The sequence below is a fragment of the Clupea harengus genome, chromosome 6 (genome assembly GCF_900700415.2).
Source record: "Clupea harengus chromosome 6, Ch_v2.0.2, whole genome shotgun sequence".
NCBI lineage: Eukaryota > Metazoa > Chordata > Actinopteri > Clupeiformes > Clupeidae > Clupea > Clupea harengus.
The window spans coordinates 21,988,595-22,014,897 of NC_045157.1; the positions used below are offsets into that span (position 1 = coordinate 21,988,595).

General features: G+C 42.8%; 3 protein-coding genes across 5 annotated transcripts in view; all 3 read right to left on the reverse strand.

Annotated features, from left to right (window-relative positions):
* Window positions 1-3,205, reverse strand: part of dennd2b (DENN domain containing 2B) — a 48,729-nt gene extending 45,524 nt beyond the window's left edge. Inside the window, exons 1-2 of the mRNA XM_031569418.2 lie at window positions 1,899-3,205; window positions 1,444-1,592 (exon numbers count right to left, since the gene is read on the reverse strand). The gene's annotated coding sequence lies outside the window, so the exon portion shown is untranslated. The remainder of the gene's footprint in view (window positions 1-1,443; window positions 1,593-1,898) is intronic.
* Window positions 3,206-3,354: 149 nt separating this feature from the next.
* On the reverse strand, window positions 3,355-6,172 carry tmem9b (TMEM9 domain family, member B). The gene is made up of 5 exons (XM_012834705.3): window positions 5,865-6,172; window positions 4,914-5,005; window positions 4,698-4,806; window positions 4,235-4,369; window positions 3,355-3,782 (listed from the first exon to the last, which is right to left on the reverse strand). Exons 1-5 carry the CDS (start codon window positions 5,955-5,957, stop codon window positions 3,627-3,629), a joined length of 585 nt encoding a protein of 194 aa, XP_012690159.1. The 5' UTR covers window positions 5,958-6,172; the 3' UTR covers window positions 3,355-3,626.
* Window positions 6,173-6,965: 793 nt separating this feature from the next.
* On the reverse strand, window positions 6,966-25,721 carry scube2 (signal peptide, CUB domain, EGF-like 2). 3 transcript variants are annotated; one of them, XM_031569422.2, is made up of 23 exons: window positions 25,484-25,721; window positions 25,009-25,131; window positions 24,606-24,731; window positions 23,952-24,086; window positions 21,912-22,037; window positions 21,641-21,757; window positions 20,433-20,522; window positions 19,804-19,920; window positions 19,231-19,353; window positions 18,643-18,759; window positions 18,089-18,211; window positions 17,589-17,705; window positions 17,304-17,393; window positions 17,087-17,209; window positions 16,299-16,466; window positions 15,713-15,916; window positions 11,771-11,941; window positions 10,850-11,017; window positions 10,478-10,639; window positions 10,012-10,209; window positions 8,931-9,083; window positions 8,559-8,638; window positions 6,966-8,239 (listed from the first exon to the last, which is right to left on the reverse strand). In XM_031569422.2, the coding sequence occupies exons 1-23, from the start codon at window positions 25,569-25,571 to the stop codon at window positions 8,093-8,095; spliced, it is 3,066 nt and encodes a 1,021-aa protein (XP_031425282.1). In that variant the 5' UTR covers window positions 25,572-25,721; the 3' UTR covers window positions 6,966-8,092. The 3 variants fall into 3 exon arrangements, with proteins under 3 accessions (XP_031425282.1, XP_031425281.1, XP_031425283.1); XM_031569421.2 differs by having other exon boundaries at window positions 15,713-15,919; window positions 25,484-25,720; XM_031569423.2 differs by lacking the exons at window positions 16,299-16,466; window positions 17,087-17,209; window positions 17,304-17,393; window positions 17,589-17,705 and having other exon boundaries at window positions 15,713-15,919; window positions 25,484-25,720.
* Between the last annotated feature and the right edge of the window lie 582 nt (window positions 25,722-26,303).

Below are 26,303 nucleotides of genomic sequence, written 5' to 3' on the forward strand. Positions count from 1 at the left end.
CTGCCCTGTTAAAAGGTTTTGCATCTAGCTACATTAGTCGCCACGTCTAAACTGTCTGAATTTCCCTCTAGTTACCATGTGTTTAGTGGAGCATGGTGTTGTTTCGAGGAGTACAGTATACATATAGTACAGTATTTTATGAAACAGATTTATGAGACAAACACAAACCAATGAAGACACTTGGGACAGGAGGCCACATCAATACTTTGAAGCATTGAAGCATGATTAGTTAAGTGTGATAATAGACTTCACCTGTGTTGGCTCTGTTATGTGGGAGGAATGTCCCTCTGTACACAAGTTACATTATTATATCTTGAGCATACGTTTACATTCCACACTAAGCTGAAGCTTAATGGATGCAGTGTCAGAGCGTCAAGACCACATCACAGAAGAACTTCAGCACTTAAGTGGGAGAAGATTCAACTTATGATATAACAAGTTAACTCAAATTATGATTTAGCAAGGCAGTTCACACAAGGTGAAATAGGTATTTTGATTCCAAAATGGGGCATCATATCAACACAGTAATGCTTCACAATTTTTTTTTATTTAGCCATTCATCTGTCAGACAGTAAACAAAATTCTCTAAATCCCATTCTGTAAGTAACCATAATATCAGCATAACTTCAACGGCACTGTAGACCTTCAGAGATAGAGAGAGAGTGAGATTATATCTTACAGTTTGTCTAATTGTTTCCCTTACTGTGACCCTGAGGCACAGCTGGGCAGACAGACTCCCCACATGGAGTCCTTGATCAAGCAGAGCAAAGAGATAAGATGGTATTCTTACCCCCAAAACCTGTACGCAATTACTGTATACAAAATGGTGAAGCATATTTTTCCTCAATTTCCACTACATAGATTAACTGGCTAGCTGACAAATCTGAAACTAACATCCTCTATTCCATGATTTCATAAAGAATGACAATGCTAACAAGGGGGCCACTAAATTTGAGCAATTAAGGACAGTTTAGGCAAATGCAGTTAAATTATTCCTTTGGACAATATAAAGTAAAAGAGCGCCCCCGTGTATCCATTAATTGCAAACGCAAGTGGCAGCCATCCACAGAGAGCTGGAGAGTTGCTCTGAGACACAGAATCAAGTTTCATTTCACTCATTATTATTCCTTTTCCAGTTTAGAGAAGCTTAGCTATTAGCCTATGTGAAATAAGTCTATGTTTTCTGACGCATCTTACTTCACAATTAGGTATCTTGTCGGCTGTTCCAGCTCCAAACGAAAATTAACTTTATTTGAAGAAAAAATGGTTTGATGTAGAGAATGCTGCCTTTGCGCAGTATGCCACACGATTAGCCTAAATACTCTGAAATCGCGTCTGCAAGAGAACTGCCAATATCTGGAGAAAAACTTGCAGACCTGAACCTATTTGTAAACCTGAATCGCTTAATCTCAGAAGATGGTGAGGGTGATGGGGGATTCTTACCTTTGTTTTCTGGCTCTTCCTCTTCTTTTACTAATGACGTTTTAAAAATCCATATTGCAACAAGTCTTGCCTCCCGTGTCTAACGGAGTTATGTGTGGACTGAGCCAGACACAAGCATCCCGATAAATGTCCCTAAAAAAAGAAAAGTGCTGGAACAGGAAACGATGACGGTCGTTATTGAGAGGGCTTACATTTTATGTGCACTGCCCTGCGTGTGCACTTCATCAAAAGAGGACCATCAAATGGTACTTCACAGGCATACATTTCTTTGGCATTTTATGCCACTGTCAAGTGAGGCATACTTGGTTTATGGTTATTGTGATACAGTACATTACACTGTTTACGGTGGAATGATTTCCACACATATCTCAAGAAAAGTATATGTCCAAGAAGATGTTACTCATTACATGATCTGCACGAAGCTCCAACCTAAACATTTTCACAGGTGTACTCACCAGCTCCCAAGGAAAGCAGGTAGTGCGGTCTTTCTGAAAATGCTTTTAACAATTTTGAATCTGTGGAGTACAGCACTCCCTCTGGTGGATTTACAAACATTTCACTTGAAAGACAAAAAAGGTTCCATGGGCTCAGATTTCATCATGGCTGAGAAATTAAGAAGTCTGAATACTACTTGCACAGTGCGGTGCAAAGTGCACCAAGAAATAACTTAGTTTCCAGACTACTACCGCCCACCCCACACAAATCCCATTAGTGAGAAGTAGCAAAACCAATGACCAATCAAGCAAGCAGGTACAGGAAATTCAAGGGTTTTATAGATATTTTAGAAAGCTTTACATTGAACTGTAACACAAAACTTCAACTCTCACTTGACATTTTGTATACACATCATGTGTCCATCAGTCCTTACATCTTATGTTAAATTCAAGCAACATCACATCAACAAAGTCCTACCTGATTAGTCTCATATCATTCATTTTTCAAAGACAATTTATGCAAGAGAATGTAGGTAATCACATATATTACAAATGTGCTTGATCTAAATAAGCATGAGACAAAGATTTGTAACACAACACACAGGGATCAAAATGTAGTTCTGTCAGAACCACTTTGTCGTTCTGGCAGTGATGTAGGGATTCTGATTCCAGTCAGTTAAATTTTAAATAAGACATCTTGATTGAGAATAACTCATGGTTATGTGTCAAGTAAACAATCAACTATGTATTTATGCAGTAGTATAAATGGAACTTTGCCACAACTGAGTAATGATGCACACAACATTGGTAGAGACGGAGTTTCAATGACTGCATTCACAAAGTTGGCAAACATGAATATCAATCTGTACACTGAAGATTCAATTAATCTTCAAAACAAAACATTTTCATTTCACCTTCTCAAGATTCAAGTTTTTGTTCCAATATTATTCCAGTTAAACGTCAAATTTCCAATAATTACAAATCCAAAAGTATTTTTAATGCTATGATGTTTTTTTTGTTTTTACATAAATGTTTTTAAATTAATCCAATTATTCATCATATCGTTGGCACTTTGTCAGTGTTGGTTTTTAGTGTGGTGACAAAATGTATTCAGATAAAAAAAATCTCAATACAGAGAGGGGAGTATCATGATGTGTCATGCATTACAACAGGTTATATTACGTCACTGCGTTTTGAACTTTTCATAGTCATGTTCTATGGTGCGCTCCACTCTCACACTCCCTCTCCCTCTCACTCTCCCACACACACACACACACACACACACACACACACACACACACACACACACACACACACACACACACACACAAAGACAGACACACATACACACACAAAGACAAACACACACACACACACACAAAGACAGACACACACACACACACACAAAGACAGACAGACACACACACACACACACACACACACACACACACACACACACACACACACACACACACACACACACACACACACAAAGACAGACACACACACACACACACACACAAAGACAGACACACACACACACACACACACCTAAGAGAATGTACACCCACAGATACACGCCAAACAGATTCTTAACACACAGAGGCAACGCCTCAGGAGCACACATGTGAAAACACTGAGGAATGAGGGTGCCGAGATGATGTTGCTCAGGGGAATGGGCCAGTTCAAGTCACAGTGATCTCGCTGCCACAGGTCTAACAGGGGCGCGTGGAGGAGACGAGGAGAGAATTAGCTGAGCACTACATGCCGGTCGAAGACGGATTTGCGCTGCTCCTGCACCTGCCTCCTCCAGCGTTGCTGGGCATGCTCCACTTTGTTCAGCATGTTGGGACGCAAGCGTGAGCGGGACAGCACATCATGAGCATTAGCGAATGGCTGCTGGTCCTGGAAAACACAGAGGGGGAGAGCGCACACTTGAATCACAGCAGCAGTGACAATGGGAGATGGAACAATATGTGTCAAGGTAACCAATAGTGTGTAAATACAAATGATGCAATTAATGTGTAAAAACATTTCACTAACTGTTAGGCTACCAGCTTACCTGAGGATAATTAACTTTAAAGTAAAGTCATAGCCATAAGACAGACTATTCAAATATTCCTTTAAAATGATGTTGCATATGGAACACATAAAAAAGACTACAAATAACTGTTTTTTTCTACATGCTACTTCTAATAAAGTATTTATCTATCTATGACTCTTCTGAACCTACCCACACAACTGACTGCTAACCTACTATACATGACATTGGTTTTTAAAAAACAAATTTTAAATAAAATATGCATATCTTTGAGAGATAAGGGAAATGGTAACCACAGATTCTTTTGAGCACATACCCCAACCTCATCTTCATTTTGTATCAGCTGAGAGTGGCCGAAGAGTCTTCTCTTCAGGAAGGGCTCCAGGAGCGTCAGGTAGACCATGTATACCAGCAGTAGGCCCAAGATGGACAAGTACACAATAATCGTCCCCTGGAACGAAATGGTTCATAATTTGTATTAGCAAGATAAATCAGCTAGATGATCATCAGACAAAAGAGATGTGTAAATGCTGACATTTAAGAATCGCTCAAATTGGATATGCTATTTCAATAAATGCCAGGAATGATCTTTAAAAAGTCCTAGTATTTACAGAAACTGCTTCATCACATCACATAAATCATAGAAAGCTTGGCAGGATCTATAGTTTTATTTATCATTGAATGACCTTGTCAATATCTAGGCCCATATGTCATTACTTAATTATTTAGTACTTTCACTTTCAAGCATGATTACAATCTGATTATCATTCATGACTTACTTTGATAGTTCCAGAACTTCTCTCCTCGTACTTGCACTCACACCGTAGACAGTAAGCCTCTACATCCTTTCCCTCCACAGGCATGGGTTCCACAACATGGAGACAATTGCTGGGCAAAAAATGAAATACACAGAGTACAACAATTTAATGAATAATATGTTAGTAATCACATTCAGCAAGAACTATTTTGATGGAAGCTCAGAAAAAGCAACTTACCAGTCTTTTAGGGATACGTTTTGGTTGTAAATCTGCCCTTGTATCTCTTTGTAAGGGGGGCAGATGCACTTGCATCTAATGTCTTCTGAATTCTGTTGTAAAGAGAACCAAAATCCCAAATACAATTTAAAAAAAGACCCAAATAAGGTAATCGTTTTGATTGAATATAATATTATGCTAAAGATTACTAGAGGCCTCCTTCACATCACATGCCTCAAGGTAACGGTCTTCATTTTGACATTATAGAGAACCAGTGCCGCATCTGCACTCTAGACTTTAATGCTTTACGTTTCTGAAGGCCTATGTATGGCTTCCTGTCAAACCAAAGAACAGTCAGCACATTTTATTCTATTCCACAACAACCGTGACATTTGAGAGGGACACACCGACCTGTGGCCTGACTACTTGAACTTATCTTTTCATTGATAGAGGATGTGTGACGTGCATAAAAATGAATGACTGACATAAAGGACCGCAGCATTTGTCCAGGGACCGCAATAGTAATACAAATATAAAGCTGATCGGGGAAAACATATATTTGTGTCGTCTACAGCGATGTTTAGTCGACGTTACTTGACGTTACCTGCATTAACTTACCTAGCTAACCTTTTAATAAAAAAAAAGATAGGCCTCGTTAACGAAACGGACAAATTGATCACACCCGTTGTGTAAAATATGCGAATGTCAGCATTTCACATTTGATTCGAGAAGAAAAGCCTATGGTAACAGCAAGTAACGAACTAGTCAGTTGGCGAGCAACTGGATAGCTAACAAGCTAGCTAGACATAGCTATTTCAAGCTATATTTGCAGAAGTCAGCGGGTTGCATACGTGTAGGGTCAACAGAAAATGGTCTGGCAGGATTTCGTTTTTATCGTATTTTGTTAAAACAGTTAAAGTCTCTTTGCTGATCGAAAACACAGGTAAAGGATCTTAATGTTTGTTCACTTACCTTTGCGTTGACCGTCTGTGTTGATATCATCACGAACACAAAACATACGAGCGGAACTGCCTGTAAGGAGACTCTAATGCCGGTATGATACATCTTTCTTGATTAAAAGTACAGAACCTGATCAGAACTCGAACTGATTCAGCAGTAACCGACAATAATTATGAAAGACAATTATTTACCGTACACAGAAAGAAACCTGTAAGACAAGAGCTCCCTGTGGCAGTCAGCTGATCATTTTCACGTGCGCGCTACAAATTCGTCCCCAGCAAACGAAGTTGTTGTGGAACCAAACTCGGGCCCAATTCACAGAGGACAAAAATGAATGGCCGGGTAATATAATATGATGATAATATGGTAACCGTGCAATATTACTTCAACTGTATTTACATTTTTTAATTTGTCTCTACTGTCTCAAAACAAAATACCAGCAAATAAAACAGAATGCACATTCCAAACATGAAAGGCATACGTACAATAAATAATAGGTTGCTTAGGCCTACTAGGCCCTCACAAATGTAGGCTACTTAAAACTATAAACTGCTTGTTTTGCATTCCCCCTTTTTTTTTTTTTTAGATGAATGGCAGAAATGCTATCTACCCTTTTGTCCTCTCACTTGCTCTAGAACTGTAGGGTATTTAAGTAATTGGTTACCAGATGCAGAATGTTCTTATACATACATGTGCACAGTTTTATTCTCTCAAGGTTTCCCCTGGATATCTGATGTTTGTTCTGACCCCGAGTTAAACATTAACATTAATAAGCAAACAATGAATCAGGACGGATTACAGAGTATGCATATAAAAATATGCATCAAACACAAAAAATGACTTGCTGGGAAAGCTTTAGTACCTGTCGGGTCACTTTAGGGAACAGTTGATCAGAGATTCCACCAGGGGGCTCTGCAGGATTAATACTGAGGGATTGTGTTCTTCCCTAAACACAAATTTGAGTCTTTAACTCGAGACTTTTAGATTAGGGTTGGAGCTTCTTTTAGTGTTTGCTAAAAGTGTTACGATCATGTTCTTTTCTTAATTGAAATAATAATAATTTTGATTATAATGTAGATATCATATTTCTTACAGAAAACGTACAGAATCAACTTTTCGATTACTTGATTTATTTACATGTTAGATGTATAAAACATAAAAATATAGATATTAATTTACTTTCTAATACATGACTGAAAATTTCTATTCTACCGAACTCTTTTTCCAAAAAGTCATGGTGGGTTTCATTTGTTGAGTACAAGGTTCAGACAAACTTGCATGACAGGATCTATAGTGGGTATGAAATTAGGGAGGTCTTATTAATGTCTGTGACAAGTGTATCAAACCTGTCAACAAAATACTGGCATTTACTGGCAGCGTCAATCAATCATGTAAAACAGCAGAAACATAGATTGAACATGTGACCTTATACTAGCGGATGCATAAAACATGTTTCACTCAACAAAATCACATACTTTACAGGGAGGCGTTTGTCTACAATACAATTCATGAGAGCGGTCTAATATTTTTATACATAATATACAAAACATTCAAAAGAATAATTGCTTTTAACTTTGTCACTATCTCCCTTGTAGTGATAAGATATATAAACAAAGGTTGCTTTTAACATATATTTCATATATTTTTTTCAGCACAATAAGAACCAGTGATCTCGATACAACTCCAAACCGCAGGGTCCACCCAGTTCCTACCAGTAAAAAAAGGTGTATGCTATTCTCTCTATGCACAAAAATGTAAGAGGAGTAACTTCCCTTTGAAAGACAAACAACATATCGTAATATCTCTGAACACTAGGGTTTCTTGTGGAGGGAAAGGGAGGACTTTTCACACAACACAACCACTCAACTTAACACAATTCAAACAATCCTTTCAAAGACTCAGAGTTACTTGAACAGAGCCCACATCTACCATTTATAAAAATGGGGGAAAAATTCATGTAACTGGGACCCTTTCATGGGGAGGAAAAACAAGTCCCAACTGCCTTGCTGAGAGAGTCCACTGTTGCCTGTATTTGGATGGCAAAGATGAGATGTCAGATAAAGAGTCACACGCTCCTGGTCGTTCTCAGTCTCAGCTGATATCAAATGTTCTCAGGTTGGACAGTTCCTTATGAGTTTATAATTTGTTTGCAGCAGTGATAAAGCACAGTTTTAGAAGTTTGCCAGGTTGTTGTTTGTTTGCCACAAGTTTGCCATGAAGGGGCGATGAGCACTGCTTTTCTAGGGGCGCAAGAACCGCAGAACCTTGGAGCGCAGGAATCGGATGAAAGATTTCGGGAACATTTCTCTTGACTCCTGAGCAGTGTAATTGAAGAAGTTTTGTGGATGCGCAAGGACATCAAACAGGGCCTTCATAAGTTTCTTGTCCTGATAAAATGAAATCATTATTAACATTGATTATATTGCCAAAAAGGAAAACAGACATGCTTTAACCACAATTCAGTTGACTTATTACACTGTTGTTTCCACTGTGTCCACAAGAGGGCACTCAAACACTAAAAGCCACTGAAACACTCCTTTTGGAATCCTTGCAAACAATGTTAACACTTCAGCTTCAGGCAGTTATTGTTTACATCTCCTAAAATGCCGTTTTCTCTTATCAACTTAGTAATATGTACATTTCATTCTATCATTCTATATTTTTTTTTAAAAACATACAAGATATATCACCAGTGTCACATTGTACCTTAAGAATTTCTTGGTGATTCTCAGAGGCGTATAATCTTCCATCTCTGACTATGTCTTCAATCAGCTCCTGGTAATCCTCTGCGGGAACATGAAGAACAACAAAGTCTGTACAACAACACAGTCCATAATATGCTAACAAAGACACATGGGGAATTGCATCATATAGGCCAAGAGTCCTTATAGGGGCACTGGACTGTATACTACTTCAGTCTTGAGTCAAAATTGAACACGTACTGACAACTCCTATTATCCAATCACTATTTGTATTTTCATAATGTTCTAGTTAATGGTACTGCACCTAATGATTAAATTGATTCTAGAATACCCTTGTTTTTTTAAGTTTTTAAGTTGTATTGTGCTTTTGTCTTACCATCATATGTTACATAAGGGACCTGGAAGCCCCTCCCGCTGTTCCCTTCATTGGACTTGAACTGGACCCACAGTTTCTTGGATCGGGAGGTGAAGGCGATGGGCCGCTCATATGTCTGACACGTCTCGTACGTCGTCACAGAGTTGGGCAGATCTGCGAGAAACAGGAAATGCTTGAGTCTCACAGCCCTATTCTTCCTCTTGCACATTGAGAGCGTGAGAGCTTCTCCTAAATTGCGTATTCTAACACCAGGAGATCACAGCGAGACCATAATGGTTCCATAACACAGCCCCACCCACTCAGTCCAGCACTTCTTTTCATCATTAACGCGTGATCACTTAACAGCGCAATTCACACACACAGAAGACTTTGCCAGGAGTAATGGCTTCCCCTCTGGTCCTCTGCATGTTAATGCACAAAGGCCTAAAATGTCAGAGCAGATCCAAGCAATAGCAGGCATGTAAAGACCATGTGCTTGGAGATGGGGATCTCTCATTTCTCAACATACAGCTTATACTTTCAATAAGAGCCTATTTTTACTCAACTACCTGGTTAGAGATTTAGTGGGTAGACTAGGAGAAATACCGTCAGCCAAACATTTGTTTACACCAGTGCTACACTGTTAGGTCAGTGGCTCCAATGCTTGTGATTACTACAGAATGTTTCACACATACTGATTTCACTCTTATGGGTAGTATAATACTAGCACACTGCAAATAATGGCAAAAGTGTTGGATTTTTCCAGCATATGCATACACTTATGGTTTACTGGCTCCTACAACCATAGTATTAGATGACCATTTGTGTGAATATTTCAAAAAGGAAAGGGAGCTGTAGGCACAATGATGTAATTTATTTTTCAAAAGAGCCATTCACTGAAATTGGCTTAAAATCCTAACCGTCCCAAAAAAGGAGCGGTCTCACCAATGTATGTTTCGCTCGAAAACCCTTTTTCTTTATCAGCCCCTTGTGTGTACGGGTCTGCACTGTGTGAGGTGGGATGTTCTTTGGCCCTTCTCATGACGTGTCAGTAGAAAATGTCTGCCTTCTCTCTCATGCCGTGATTAACAGAGCTACTTACGTGTTTTTCTCATGACCAGGTAGTCTCCACACTCGTCCTCGATGGGGAGGAAGATCTCAGGCACCACGATCAGGATCCTGCGCTTGGGAGGTGGCGTGATGGTCCAGTTGCACTCGATGTTGGCAGGGTAGTTCCCCGGGTAGTTGGGAGACTCAATATAGCCGGTGTAATTTCCCAGCTCTCCTCCACACTGTCTGTCTGCAAGATGACAGGAGAGTGCCAAATGGTTTATGATGCCTTAGTGAAGCAATGCTAATTATCGACTGCTGAATTGCACGGAGAACATGAAGAGCTGCTCTCTCAACCCACTTTTTTCATGTGGTTTAAATGACGAAAAAGGCAAGTCAAAACGTGTCGATGGTGTTATTAGCTACTGACTTAATAAGCCGTGTCTCCTTGTCTTTCGCACACGCAGACACGTTGTATAAATAAAGACAGAGTGAGATAGAAAGAGCTCCAGGCCTACTTTTGCACTGCGTGATGCTGGTGGACCCATCAAAGTCAGTGGTGGTGTTCCCTGGACAGGCCACACAGTGGTTCTGCCCAAACTCCCCCATGTAACTTCCCATGGGGCAACGGATACAGCGGTGGGTGCTAGTGTTGTAGAAGTGACCAGGAGAACACTGGACTACGGAGGCAAAATGATTTTGCATTGAATGATATAAGCTAGGGTACATACAAATGAGTATTATGAGGAATATACCATAGTATATACCATGATGAATTGATTTATTGATTTGAATTGACTATCAAAAAATAATTAGAATTTCACAATTTCAATCAAAGTTTGTATTTCAACAGAGCCATTCAAACATGCCATCACAAATGTCTCCCTCACCTTTGGTCTCACAGCTCTGAAAGGACACCGCTCCGCTGTGCTTGGTGATGAGGGCCCCTCCACAGGGGAAGCAGAAGGTGCGTCCCACCTCTGGCTGGTAGGTGCCAAGCGGGCAGGGCTGGCATGGGATGAGGCCGTCATGGGAGTACTGCCCTGGGAAGCACTGACCTAGTGGCAGGGGGGGGGGAACACACCGGTTAGGTTGAGCCCCAGCCAAAGCTGTGGGTGGACTCCGACCACAGCTCACTCCCCCCCCCCCTGGCATGACGAGGTGCATGTTGGCTATCTACCGCTGAGCTACCTCCTCCCTATCTCATGAATGACTTCAGCCAACTGCCTGCCATGGAGCAGAGAGGCCTGATAGTTGTTTCTGTTTAGTCTATCCCGGACCGATGGGACCTGGCCTGCTGATGCAAACAGCAATGATAACAGTGTTCCATGAACGAAAACATGGTGGTTCTTTTTCTGTTCCTTTCTTTTCTTTTTTTTCTTCTTTATTTTCAAATCCCCCTGCCCACACAAGGTCGATTCAAGGAGGCTCTTTGTCAGTGTGAGTCCAGCGGGCGGCATGGAACAATCAAAGAATTCCTCATCTTAACACACCACACAGAGCCGCGCTTGAGATTTTTATCGAGACACATGCGCTTCCTGTCTGTGTCTAAACAGGAGGTGATTCACTTGCAGTCATTCATTTCCAAGATTAATCAGAAGGAGATTAAGCTTTGAGCAAATTTTACGGCAGTTACTTGGATACGGCTGTGTGTTCACAAACATCCACTGCCTTTCCCGATACTGTCACTCAGAGCAAGGAGGCCACAAGTTGGTTAAACCCATTTAAGATTTCTACAAGGAGAAACTGCAGTTGTCTAAGTGCACTTGAGTTGGGTGGCTATTGCTTTTACCCTCACAGTTTGAACTTACCCCCACACTCCGGGATGTTCCGAGCCCCCACAGTTCTAGGAGTGACCCTCCCCTCTGGGCCTGGGCACGGCTCGCAAGACACCTGCCCTTCCTCATCTTGGTACATTCCAGCTGGACACAGAACACACCTCCCCTGCTCGCCGTCATAGAACATGCCAACGCTACAGCTCACTGGAGGTGAGATAGACAAACAGAGAAAGACAGAGGATGAGGGGGTGATGAAGTAAAAGAGTAAGGTACAAGAAAAGTGTGAGAGACACTCACCACCCCCCCCCCCCCCCCCAATCAGAAAGCCCCCGCATTGAGCCATTTGAAAGGGGCCATCACGAATCGACCTGATGCAGCTATGCTAAAAATTCAGACAAACAGGAGCAGTGAGCCCCCACAGCTGCTTGCTATCCCACATCAAACGCCTGCCTGCCTCCTGGAGAATCCCGCCATAAGCACCTCCACCTCCACCAAAGTGCACGCTGTGGTTTCTTAAAACCTCACAAGGATCTGTGAGGCTGATTACAGGGGGCTAAAGCGCAGTTATTTTTCATGTTTGCTTTATAAACTCTATCCTGCGAGGCTATGCGTAATGCTTTTTAATTATGGTTTGGGTGCCGTTTTTCTCTGATGAAGTTAGAGACTGTGTAATTTTTTTTTGCCGAGCAGGGACAAGCGAGGTGGGGCAGACATGCTTTATTTTGCTTTTAATTTCTCCGGCTTGCTCTGGCAGTGGCTAAAAATACCCATTTGATCTGAGCCCAACTGAACGGCTCCATCTTGAAGTGGTTATTTCAGCTCCTTGAACAAGTGGGCTCGCCGGATTTGCAAGTGTTGCTTTTCAGGCCTGCACTTTATCTGTGTCTGTGTCCAACTGACGTTAAAGGACCTGTGGGGAGCTGGGGGCCAACGTGATTTTTTACTCCAGAATGAGCCCATGGTAATGAGTGCAGAGCCACAAAAGGCTTCACTGCACAGCTATTATGCGTGCCTCAGCAAATTGGCCGATTTCTCTAAAAAGGAAGAAAATGTAATTCTCTCAAGAGCAGTTCATTTTTTTGGCTTTTGTTTATCTTGAATGACCACGAAGAGCCAGCACATCATTGTCTCTGGGCCCGCTTTTCTTTGACACAAGCAATGAGTAAGAGTGTGGAGGAATAGAGTGAGATTGAGAGAGAGAGAGAGAGAGAGAGAGAGAGAGTGAGAGAGGGAGAGAGGGAGAGAGAAGAAAAACCTTGAAGCTTTTCAAATGCAAAGAGGCCATTCTATTGAGTCCTCCAATTGATGGCCCCAAAGAGGTTTAAAAGACCTTTCACCTCTATTCAAGCCCACTGCTCCTGCCTATTTGATGACATAGGCAAACACTATGGTATCACAGTAGTAAGGAGCTGAACCCAATAAAAGAGGGCAGGGTTCTGAATCTACCCATTCATGACAACCCCAATCGTTCCTTGCACCTATCAGGCAGAGGCCCAACTGATGCTAATTGATTCCCATGGTGTTGCTGGAGTCAATTCTCCCTGGCAGTTCACTGGCTGGGGTCACGCGGAGTGGCTGTGGCTCGAGAGGGAATTTAACACTTAAACCGCCCGCTTGAATAAACATCACGGCCAAGTGTTTCCTTCAAAAACAAACACGCAAACAAGCCTCTCTACAACATTTACACCCAGACAAGTACAGAGGGTTGGAAAACAGAAAACGCCGGCACACGCATGTGTACGCAAACCGTTACTGGCTTCACACGCCCATTTTGTTCACTCATTTCATCCTTTTGTGAACACTCCACACACTGGTTTAACACCAGCATTTTAAGCCACTCTGCAGTGTAATAAAAACAACAACAACAACAACAAAGTCATTTTAGGAAATAAGAGTAAGAGTGATCTGGCATCAACGTCAACGTCATCAGGCAGCTGTAATATCATTACATAAAACTTTCCCAACACTTCTTTATAATGTGATTACACATGAATGCTCTGGGTGATCGGCTTTGCGAGATAGACAGGCCCCCGCTAAGGCTCTTAGGGCCAGGGTGGGCAGAGTAAGTAGGGGCCCTGAGCTTTTCTCTCTCTCTCTTTCTCTCTCTCTTTCTCTCTCTTTCTCTTTCTCTCTTTCTTTTTCTCTCTCTCTCTCTCTTTCTCTCTTTCTCTTTCTCTTTATCTCTCTCTTTCTCTCTCTCTCTTTCTCTTTCTCTCTCTTTCTCTTTCTCTTTCTCTCTCTCTCTCTCTCTCGCTCTTTCTCTCTCTTTCTCTCTCTCTTGCTCTTTCTCTAGCTCTCTCTCTCCTCCAACAAGCTGTGAGTGTGTTGATGTGGGGATGTTCTCCCCTCTCCCGCAGTGAGAACAAGCCCCACTGGGATTTACAATGGAGTGGGCAAACTGAAAAGACTAAACTGCACTTAGCAACCTGATCCAGTGGGGGAGGTGGGGAAAGGAGGGGAAAAAATATAGCTCCTTTTAGATGTGTGTGTGTGTGTGTGTGTTAGGGGGATGTCGCTGTCTTTTAGAAGTGCCTGGAAATTGCTCGCCTGTGCCTTCACTTAAACACCACAACTCAAGAGAAGAGAACCAGTGTAAGGATGGCAATGTCAGAATATAACCATGCATGCATTGGCTAACCATTGTTTTGGACAGGGGAATGATTTGACTTCACTTCCCAGTAAGCCTGCTGCATTAATTAGAACTCAAGGGAGCATTTATGCAGAGCTCAAAGAAATGTAGAGTTGCCAATACTACTAGATGTTTGGACTGCTGTTGTCCTTCAGATCCTTTACTACCAATGCAATTTAACATCCTAGCAAATCTATCTACGATGACAAGGAAGTCAACATCCAAGACACACCTTAGACATCCAGTTTAAGACACATAGGCCCTGGTCTTCAGATGTACCTAATAGCTGTTGTGACTGGTATTCTGGGGCTCTCACAGAGGTCCTTGGGGGCAGCTCTATAAACAGACACAAGCTGTAAGCCCAAGTGTCCATGAAACAGTGAGGGGGTTGGGGAGCTCAGTTCCTCTGGTCACCCTGTTTTACTGGCCCAGAGAGAAGAGGACGGCCGTCTGTGAGAGAGGCTTAATGGGGGCCTTCAGTCTGAGTCACTGAAGAAAGAAAGAAAAGGCAAGCCTGCTGCTACCTGTTGACCCTTGCTCTAGCTTAGAGCAGATGTGCACTGGGCTTCACCTTCCCCCTTTTTCTTTTTATGTCCATAAAACAGAGAGGCTAAAAATAATGTGAGCAACAAAAGCTGTTATTGTGTATTGGTGTGTTCACGACTGATGGCATCTTGGCATGATTGTGTCAATCTACAGTCCAGAGCCACAAGATGTTTGTTGGGAAAAGCTGAAGGTGGGGAGCTCATTTGTCAAGGTTTCAGGTCATCTGGACCGTTGAGGCATGGAGCTTTCTCTCTCTACTATGAGATACAGTATACAAGATAAGGCTCCACTAAATAAACACGCCATTTTGGCAGAGGACTACCTGAACCCCGGGTCAGAGGTTTTAAAATATGGCTTTATATGATTTTTCACAGAAGACTAGCCTTTCCCCCCCTGAGCACACACAGCACCCTCAGCCAACACAAGCTCTTGCTCCCCTCTCGGCACTCAATAAAGAGCAAAAGAGAGAGAGAGGAGGAGGAGAGTGCCAGGACCAGACAGCATCAACCTTGTGTTCCCCACATTCTGCAGGCTCCACACAAATTACTGCATACATACCCAAATACGGCAGTCATCTGGCCCACACCTGCTCCAACCTCATCGAACACACTCAAGATAGATTGCTTTTTGTGGGGCACTGTCCAAAGCTCTTGGATGAAAGTGTGAAGTGTGGTAAAAGCTAAGTGCATTTACTTCCCACAGAGACCCTTGTTGCCCAGACGATGGGGAGGGTGTGGGTATGGGTTGAGGGTAAGAGGGTTGTGGGTGTGGGTGTGGGTTGTTGAGGGTAAGATGCTCACCGCACTTCTTGTCTACCAACACATGGCCGGTGCCACAATGCTCCAGCAGGTCCACAGGGCGGGCTGCCTTCTTGCCCATCTCGTACTCAGAGCCAGCAAAGTGCAGGTGGAACTGCTCGCGGTTGATGGACTTGCGCAGGGTGCGAATCGTCTTGCGGAGCCTCTTCTCCGAGCGCCGGCGGACACAGGTCAGGTCACAACCCTCTGCTGAGAGAAAAAAATGTGATACAAACTTTGCCTACTTAACGCAAACACACACATCTGTGTGTGAAACACACCCTCAAAGGTCAGTGCACTTCACACAGAACACACATGCACAAACTAAAATTCACCACAAATACAAGTGCAAAACAACCTTTATGGATCTCTGTTAACATACCCAGGACCCTTGATCTACTCCCAGATAGACATAAAAACCCACCACCTTGGCCTCATGGACTCATGGAGCAGAAAAAAAACAGGAGATACTTGTCGGCATATTTTAGTACGGCAAAGCATCAGCAGATAGCAAGGTTGAGGGAAGCGAAGCAGTTGTGAGGCAGGGAGAGACAAGGTTAGGCTTTAGGGGCGTCACAGTGAAACCAACCTGTTACCTCCTCAAGGCTCACATCCAGCTCAAACTCGGCCGTGATGGAGGAGCCGTCCTCCTCGCCGGCCTTCCGCCCGTGCCGACTGCGCGAGCGCTTGCTGGAGGAACTGCAGTGAAGGCTCACAAAACTGAATTGGACATTCTCTGTGCCGGACAACTTCCTGTCTGTGGAATATACGAAATACACAGATTAGAAAGACAAATTGTGAGGACAGGAGAAATAGCATCAGTTGCGTTAGATTAGTTTAAAGAAGTATTTCTTTTTTTATACATCAATGGTGGCATATTTACATGGCTTTCCTGCCTTTTGATGAAATAGAGGTAGGAAGGGAATTAAATTTGCCTTCTGTCTTTTTGAGGAACACAGTAAGGGGTGTAAAACACTGCTCTGTGACCCCTCCAAGCAACAAAAGGGATCCAACAATCGGAAGTCTGTGTGACTGATGGCTGGGTAGGGCCCCCGGTAAAAGGTCTGCTATGGCTAATTTGGTTTTACCCTGTCACTGCTGGACAATATGCAGCGCTGAGACTTTCAAAACATCCAGACGGCCCAGCTCCTCTGGCTCTCCTGACTGCACTCCCCTTCCCCAAATTATATGTGACCAGCCATGAAGTCTGGTTTATTTTGTTGAGTTCCATGTATGAAGTGTGATTACTTTGGGGTAAATACGAAGCACTTTTACAGCCAAGGCGCAAAGAATTGCCAACTGTACTTTTCCACTCTGTCATGACCATTTCAGTTTAGTTTCCATGGATTAAATTAGGCTGCTTGGGGCCTCGTGTACCTGAAAGAGCATTATTAAATCCTTCCAGCAGTTTTTCTTGACTCTTTTTCAGGTTACACTTTCCCATTCCAGCCTTGAAGGTCGCGGTGGTTTTGATCCTTGGGGTGTGCAATGTGTCTGAACCTATCGAGGAAAGAAAACGGTTAAACCAAATCCAGTGTGTTTTGGAGTATTTGGACCATGCAACTAGCAGTGGACAGTGATGTTGTGTTCTTGCCTTGGCAATACGACCCTGACTCATTCCTTTGTCCCTCAGTGAAGCAGGGCAAGGGCATTCCACAGGTCACCGTATAGGAATCCGCAGCTCCTACAAGCACACATAAAGGGCATCAGAGGTACGGAAAAAGAGAGGGACAGAGAGAGAGAGAGAGAGAGAGAGAGAGAGAGAGAGAGAGAGAGAGAGCAACTGCGGGTAGACAGCTAACAAAAGCCAGCATGCCCTGAACAAACAGGGGAGCAGGCCGAAACCTGCCGCTCCGTCTCGCAGGCCAGTCTCACTTACCACTGCTGATGTGGACCTGGGACTGGCAGGTCAGGAAACAGCGGTCACCCCCTCCCTGCTTGCCACAGTTCAGGGTGGGTTTGGCAGGTGACTTGACTGCATGCAAACCCTCTGCCTCTAAATGGGAAGAATCACAAAAACACTCACAGATAAAGAGAAGCGGAGGAGTTTGGGGGAGGCTAGGGAAAAGGAATATGACCAACATTCCCATGGAGAGAACTGAGACAAGGACAAGACATTTGATAAAGGAGCAGGCCAAGCAGAGGTCAAGGCACACAAATAGTGTTGGTCACTGGTGAGTTGTGGTATGTTAGTGAGCTTCTGATTCTCCTTTTTGTTGATAGCAAAAAAGCCCAGTGAATCAGAATGAAAGGCAGACATCATCAAAGTATCTCCTGTTTTGACTCCAGGGGAGTAAAGTAGAATGAGGCTGAACACATTGCACGATGCATCCACACCACAAACAGAGCTGCCCAGTCTAGCTGAGAATGCCACCTTACCATTACAGTCTTTTTTGTTCCAGTGAAGTTTGTAACCAGGGTTGCAGTGGCACTCAAATCCGCCCATGGAGTTCTCACAGCGGTGCTGACAACCTCCGTTATTCATGCTGCACTCATTTACGTCTGAGAGAGAGAGAGAGAGAGAGAGGGAGGGAGAGAGAGAGAGGGAGGGAGAGAGAGAGAGAGAGAGAGAGAGGGAGGGAGAGAGAGAGAGCATCTCCCATCAATCATGCCTCACATGCCTTTGAAGCTCACATCCAGCCACACTCAGCACTTCTGGAAGAAACATCCATCTTCTTTCCCATTCTTTTGTTAAGATGAAGTAAACATAGAATGATTTAATCTCATTACTATGACATCTATTCTGTGTTGATAATACGGGTACTGTTCATGTGTTTATCCACATTTTCCTCTGTAGTGCTTTCATGTGCTGCGCCAGAAACACACTGAGATGTCACATCACCATGTCTTTCGACACGCTCACATTTCAAGGCTAAAATGTTCAGCCAAAATGTTGTCAATTCAAGACCCCCTTCTATTGATCTGCCTCTTACCTCCACAATGAGCCAGTCCATACAGAGTGTAGCCTTTGTTACATATGCACTTGAAGCTCCCGGGAGAGTTCACACACGTGTGTCCACAGGTCCTTTCAAAAAAGCACTCGTCGATATCTGTGACCAAACAAGGAAAAGGGGTAAAACACCAAATGGTTTCATTGCACAGAGACAAGGGCCAATGATTGTTCTGAACGGGGACCTTAATTTTTGCTGTTCGTGATCTTTCTATAGACTTGTGAACAGACAGAAACCTACGTCCAGCTGAACAATATTGGGGTAGGGGGGTGGGGAGTACATTCCTGTGAGTGTTTGTATCAGGGGTGGGGATCTGTGTGCTCTTGAGGAAACATACTCTTCAGAGGCTAAGCTTAATACCGGCTCGTGTTAAGGATCTTCAAAGGAATCCTGCATGTCGATACTGGCACCGTTCATGACATCCCACCCTGCCTTATCGGCTCACACACCTACACACAGATGGGCCTGCATTGTGTTTTGCTGGATGCTTCTCTGGGGATGTCAATAAGATGGAGCAGGGTGGGGTGATGGGGTGGGGTGATGGGGTGGGGGGCGGACTGGGAAGCCTACCCTGACAGGAGCGCTCATCCGTCAGAAGCTTGAAGCCTTTGTGGCAGCTGCACTCGAAGCTGCCGATGGTGTTCCTGCAGAAGTGATCGCATCCACCGTTGTGGGGCTCACACTCATCAATGTCTGAGAAAGAAACAAAAGGCGAGACTGTAGTTCTTATGTAATTAGCTGTCGCATAATGCAATTTGCAAGTCTGACAAAAAGGTTTTGTGCATTTAGATAAAGTTCCTGGGTGTAGCCACCATCTAAACTGATAGGATATCAGCCCGGCAACATTTAACAATGGACTCACAAGGCAAACTATTATTGTATGTAAAAATATATTATATAATGTGTTTGATATAATGTAATAGTTCATCCTTCACAATTTGCTGGCTGTTATTTTTTCATCTTTTGTATCTTATAATACTGTGATTCCACTTGATAAATCCAGCGCACCCGTGCCCAGCAACTAAGGCTCCAATGGAGGCAAAGCCAAAGAGACAGTGGGGGACTAACTGAGTGATCACGTTTACTGACACCCCACTCCACCAAGACAAACCGCTGCTGGCAAAGGGGATGGTGCGACCTCACCTTTGCAGGTCTTCCCATCAGGTTGCAAAGTGAAGCCGACAGGACAGCTACAGCGGACCCCCGTGGATGTGTCCTTGCAGGTGCAGTCACAGCCCCCATTATTCACTGCACAATTCTCTGGACACACAAGAAAGTCATCAAAGTCATATACAGTCCTGGCCTCCCTGCACTGCTCTGCTCATCTACTGTACATTAACATGCTAGCTAGAGAATATGTGGCGCACAACCTAAGAGGAGACTGTGAGATGGAGCCCTGCCAATACCTGCCACTCTGTCAATGTCTAAATGCCGTGATGGGCTATAAACAGGCTTGGTTTGACTGTCAGGCTTAACATGGTATCCATGCTTTCCCCCTTGCAGGATTGGATGCAGGGAGCACGTGTGAAATGTGTCACACCATCTCCATGGCATATTTCACCAGAGAGAAATCGAATGTGAGAAAGCGAGGGTGCACTCCCATTTCACAGTTTGCTCAAAAATACTGAGGTATGCCCTGCTTTTAGCAGACCACAGCCCAACCCCTGTCTGCATACTATATGTCCAGACACGGCGTGGGAAGCTACTCACCCAAAACATAGTATTTATCATTTTGCTGGATTGGACATGTTATAATGAGGGAATGGAGTTACCCATAAGCAGGCGTCTTTTGACTCGTTTGTCCACTTCTGCCAGGGACGTGGCATTGTGATCCGTGGTGTCAGTGGCAGCCTCATCTCTCTCTAGAAAAGAGAATAATAAGAATTAATTTACCTAATCTAGCACTGTGTGGTCAATAGCTTTGGTGTCATAAGCTGATATGCTACATGTGGAGAAGATTCCAGTGTAATCCATTGTTGATTGTTATTCCATTCTTGTTAAGTGTGAAATCTTTTTTCCAACATTCAATGAGATTGTGGTTGGTTAACATTTCTAAGTCATTCCTTATGCAGGAATTCTTGTGAGACACTTTTTACATAGAACACACACAAACACAAAAAACTATTTCAAGAATACAGCACCCTGAAATAAAAATGTACTCAAATACAAGAAACATATTATCACTGATATTGTATAGTACTGTATTATATGTGTTGCTGTTTGTTCATACATTCTTGATCAGCCATCTTGTTTGATCATCAATGTTTACTGTGCAGAGTCAACAATCCTGCTGAATTCAATTGCCCAAAGGCAAAATCAAAACACAACAGTGATATGAGTCGGCAGCAGCAGAATCAGACCTCCCTGGCAGCTGTGTTTCTCAGTGTAACCACTATAATGTTTACACCCATCCCATGTAGCTTTCATTCTATGTATGAGGAGATAAGGCCAAGAAATGATGAACAGTCCTGTTAAGATGTAGTGGGAGACAGTGTTGTGATAAACGTAGACCTCACACACGCACAAACAAAGTCACACATTAAGCAATACACGTAGGGTGCACGCATACACACACACACACACACACACACACACACACACACACACACACACACACACACACACACACACACACACACACACACACAGACAGACACACACACAAGCAGGCGTAGCCATCAGGCTCCAGCTGTTGTGGCTCACTATCTGATATGTGATGGCTATCGTGAGCTTGGCTCCAAACAGCATGGAAGCTGATGGAAACAGGGATCAGCAAGAGGCGCTGTGAGCCTCACTAAAGGAGGAGCCGCACTCTATCATCTACCAGCTCTCCGGAAAGCAGCAAATCAAGCGAGGTGTTTTTAAAAAGTGTCAAAAGGAAGAATCCATGAAAAACAAATGGATGACCAAAACAAAAAAAGCTCACTGGAGTCATTGGAATTCAGTGGGTTGCTGTTGAGCAGTAGGATGATGGGCTTACCTACGCAGGATCTCCCATCAGGGTTCAGAGTGTACCTGACGTGACACTTGCAGATCGGCCCCTGCTCTGTGTCCTCACAGGTGTGCTGGCAACCCCCGTTGCCATGGTTACAGGTCACTACAGAACATCAACAAGAAACAATTTTGCGTCAGTTTCACCAGCCCCTGGGGGAGTGAGGGGGTCTTTTTTATTACTTTGTTAGTTTCACCGTGTCTGTGGTTTATAATGACAGATTATCTGGGTGTGTTGGGGCGGATCTGCTCATACGTACAGATGCAACCTCTCTGGTTCTTGGCCAGCTCAAAGCCTGGCCGACACTCGCACGCCACTCCACCCTTGGGAGTCTCTTTGCAGATGTGGGCACAGCCATGTTCCTTGTTCATGCAGCTCAAGCCCTCTGGGCAAACAAGAGATGGACAAGATGATTTAACGATGTAGGGCTGACATTGGGTTGGTCAATGTATTGGATATTTCTCCAAAATAACAGTATCAGGTAAAATGGCAGATTTGCAGAAATGTATGCAGTTGTATCTAAACCTACTAAATCAATGAATTCCTAAGCAGTTTATATAAAGATGTTGTAATCCCATCAATGTGATTTTTTTTATTCATCAGAATGTTTACATCTCATACCATTATTTCCTAACATTTTAAGTATATTTAGAGAATATTTCAACAAATATGCATATGTGATTACTCAGCAAGCCCACAAAAACAAACACCTAATGGATCAATCAAACAATTTCCATCTCTTGGGAGCCGACGTAAAGCTGAGACTGCAAGGATGGTTTGTCAAGGAATGTTTGTTTTAAATGAATCAGCTTGCCAACAGTGTATACAAAGACGATTCAAGCACATAAAATGGGTGCTTAACTAAAGCACAACATTGGCTCATCACTTCCAAACAAAACATATCACATTCAAGTTAAAGCATTTGACTTAGCATGTTGCGTTGGAGTCCTGCTATAAAATTCTGTCGGGGTCAGTTCTCCCATAGTAATTTAAAGGCAAAACTAAACAATGTCTCCTCCACTGCAGCGGAGGATGGATGCATTCGAATGATGTGCAAGTGCAGTGGACCCATCAAACATGCAGCCGCTAATAGTCAGCCAGTCAGGCTTTATTTAAGGGACAGGCTGACTGCCAAGACAACGCATGCAGGCCATCAGAATAGAGCGAGAGAGAAAGAGAGAGAGAAAGAGAAGGAGACAAAAGTTGTACCCTGAAGATATAAGTATCTAAGAGTAAAGATACAACATGCAGAATATGATGCTGTGTTTCAAGAGCCCTTCAAATACTCTAAGCACAATAAAACAAAACAAAAAACACATTTGATGACCCATCATTAATCTTCCTCTTTGTAGTGATTTCACAACTTACGACCTCTCTTCTATGTAAACAATCACTTTTGGACACATGTGGTACTCTATCAACAGAAAACATTCTGCAGTAAGAGTCTTTTTTTCTTTTAGGAAAATCCTCAATGGTCTCCTCACATACATTCGCCTCAGTCTGAAGACACCTGTTGTCTAATTGCTTTCAAACCTCAGTGCCATTTGAGAAGAAGGCAGAAGCTGACCTTCCATCAAAGACATTTTCTAGGTCACTGTAGGGAGATGGTTGTTCCCATTCATGCTAAAGCCAAGTGGATGTGCTGATAGGATTTAGCAAGTTTGCCAAGGGAAACCCAATGGGGTGGAAACCCTTGCAAACTCACTTCAATTTACTGAGGCAAACAACAATACTTGCGGCTGAGAAGCCACAGACACATAAAAAGGTGCTTTATTCTCATCTATGACACAGCCAACAAAGCCCCAAGTGTTGCAGTTATTAACTTGTTTTGTTCCCGGGGACACGGGGCTCCCTTTCCCACAGCATGAGCCCTTTAGAGTTGAGCTGCTTTAGATAATACCGCAGAAAAGAAACCCAACTTAAAAGCTGTCATCCCCCATTGTGCTGTCAATCACAGTCTTATATGTGAGCATTTACATACGCTTTGCTTTTCCTCTACGGTAGCCCTGACCCAGCTCAACACCTATACCAAGCCCATGCCAGACCATTAAGGATGTACACACATACACAGACAAGCAAATAAATAAATAAATAGATAAACACAACCCTGTCATTGTCATTCAAACAGTAAATATTCACAGAAAATGGTGCAACCACAAGACACAAACACATTGTCTAAGCAGGAAAGCGCAATCACCAAAACATTGTCTAAGCAGGAAAACGCAATCAATGCTTACAGCCAACAGCAATGAAAAATACATAACAACACATAACCATGCAGAAGAAGAAGGACACTCACCCACAGACCGATGGATGCAGGTGTGCTGGTTGTCACTGAGGAAGAAACCCTCCTTGCAGCGACACTCATAGCTCCCCATGGTGTTGACACACACATGCTGACAGCCACCATTGTTAAAGAGACATTCGTCCACATCTAAACCCAGAAACAATTGATCACATCACTCATGTAGCAAGGTCCTTGTTTGAATACACCAGTATTTCAGTTAAGCAAAGGCAAAATAGCTCAATAAAATCCCTACTTTAACTTTTGACACTGTTTTGGTGTATGGGCATACATGTTCAAATATTTCTGCAGCAAGAATAATTTTAAATGACATTGTTAATCAAATGATATAAACAACTTACATCTTGTTGTTTTTAGTAAAACAACTCTATTGTTAAGTCCAAACATATCTTCTCTGGATTTTACCATTTCCTCCAAGTCAGCAACACTGAGTATTAGTAGTTTAATCCTTCAAACACTCTGGGTCATTCTAAATGTTCTTTTATATGAGGTCTACGGACATAAGTTTTAGTTCATGTGCTACGAATTGACCCGAATTAACTGACACAATGAGGTAAATTCTAACCTTTTCATTTTGCGTTATACCATTTATAACCAGTCAAATGGGCAATTAATTGTGATAAAAATTTACATAAAATGTATCCTTACCTAGACAGTTATGACCGTCGTGCGCTAAATTGAATCCATCGTGACAAGTGCATCGATAATTGCCTGGTATGTTGTGACATTCATGTACACAGCCACCATTGTGTTCAATATCGCATTCATCAATGTCTGGAAAATGGAGCACAAGTCAAGACTGATGAATAATCACCATGCGAACATTTTGCAGATGCTATTTCCATTGAAACATCGTTACACCTACTTAAATTGACTTTTTGCCCTATTTTAATACACCTTAGCTCCCCCCGTAGGCTGTAACACAACAATAACAATAGTCTGTTTTCTTTTTACCAATCCAACTGAGAAGGCTCAAGTTAGTTAACAAAGAAAGGATTTTGACCACATAACCACACAAATATTTACCCTAAAGAAAACTGGAAACACTTACCTCCACAGTGTGTACCGTCCCCTTTAAACCCTGTTTTACAAGTGCACTTATATGAAGCTTGGTTATTTTGGCAAATTGCGTCAATGTGACAGCCATCACTTCCATCAGCACACTGGTCCGCATCTGGATTTAAAAAAAAAAAAATAGCAAAAAGTTTCATCAAATTAACCGCCACAGCGTTGAGTAACTTTACCAATTAATGTTTGGTCTTTCAACCTAATAGATGTTGGAACGCATAAAAGCGAGTGCAAAGCTTTGTTCCACAAATCTTCTGGAGTCAAGATAAACTGACTGAAATACAAATCCATGGAAACGCAATAACATAAATGACTAAATACATTTTCAAATTTAAATTAACATATTGTTTGTAGAAACGTAAACAACCCTAGCCAGCAAGAGGTAAATAGGCTACAATTCGACGGACGTAAAAGTGCTAGCGCGTGCGTAAAACTGCACTCTTTTAAAACGAACGTACCACGATTGTGAGGAAGCGCTGCGCTTTGACGAGTATTTAACAAGAGCAAAAACAAACAGAAGTCCCGGGCAATACAAATAGCTCCCATGGTGATATGATCCAAGTTTAGAGGTCTCCTCAAAAAGAACTGCTTGCACTGAAGAGGTACACAAGTGTCCGACTCATTTTCATTCTGGCTTGTCAATCGCTTTGCGCTCACGAGGGGATTAAGGGAGCAGGGAAAGAGAGGGTGTGTTGTGTGTGTGTGTGCGTGTGTGTGAGTGTGTGTGTTTAAGAGAAAGAGCAGTGAGCACGAAGCGCGCGTGCATGTGTGTCCCATTGACAAGCAATGGTCAAACTTGCTACCTGTGCGTGAAATGACTGCAATGCCAAAGCCCAAGCAAACGCACTTGCAACAATTATCAAGATGGATTTCTACAAAAAAGTGTCGTGAATATTAAAGAATAATCATGGAAGGCTAGAATCATAAAAAATGATGAGTAGGCCTACCTACATACATCCTGTGACCATTATGTTGGCCTTGCATAGTTTGCCTATTTAGGAATGTTCTCAGCCTGTAGTATTTGGACAGCAAGACACAACGCCTGATTGTCCATTCCTTCATTTAAAGAGTAGGCCTATGTCTGTGTAGGCCAACACACATGTTTACATCATTGCATGGCACAAGGCTTTAAAAACTAAAAGTATGGGCCCAACCCATTTCAACACTTACATTCCAGACTACATTGCACACACGTGTTGTGTTTGAAATGCAGTATGTTATGATTTGGAATGGAATACTCGAAATTTAATACAGGTTTCTGTTTTTAGTAGGCTATAG

Coding starts and splice junctions, on each gene's coding strand:
- scube2 (XM_031569421.2), bottom strand. CDS start 25,571: ATGGGAGCTATTTGTATTGCCCGGGACTTCTGTTTGTTTTTGCTCTTG. Junction 24,732..25,008: donor GGACGGTACACACTGTGGAG/GTAAGTGTTTCC, acceptor TCCATTTTCCAG/ACATTGATGAATGCGATATT. Junction 11,942..15,712: donor GTTGGTAGACAAGAAGTGCG/GTGAGCATCTTA, acceptor TCTCACCTCCAG/TGAGCTGTAGCGTTGGCATG.
- tmem9b (XM_012834705.3), bottom strand. CDS start 5,957: ATGTATCATACCGGCATTAGAGTCTCCTTACAGGCAGTTCCGCTCGTA. Junction 5,006..5,864: donor CACAGACGGTCAACGCAAAG/GTAAGTGAACAA, acceptor TCTTTACAACAG/AATTCAGAAGACATTAGATG. Junction 4,370..4,697: donor GAAGTTCTGGAACTATCAAA/GTAAGTCATGAA, acceptor ATTTCGTTCCAG/GGGACGATTATTGTGTACTT.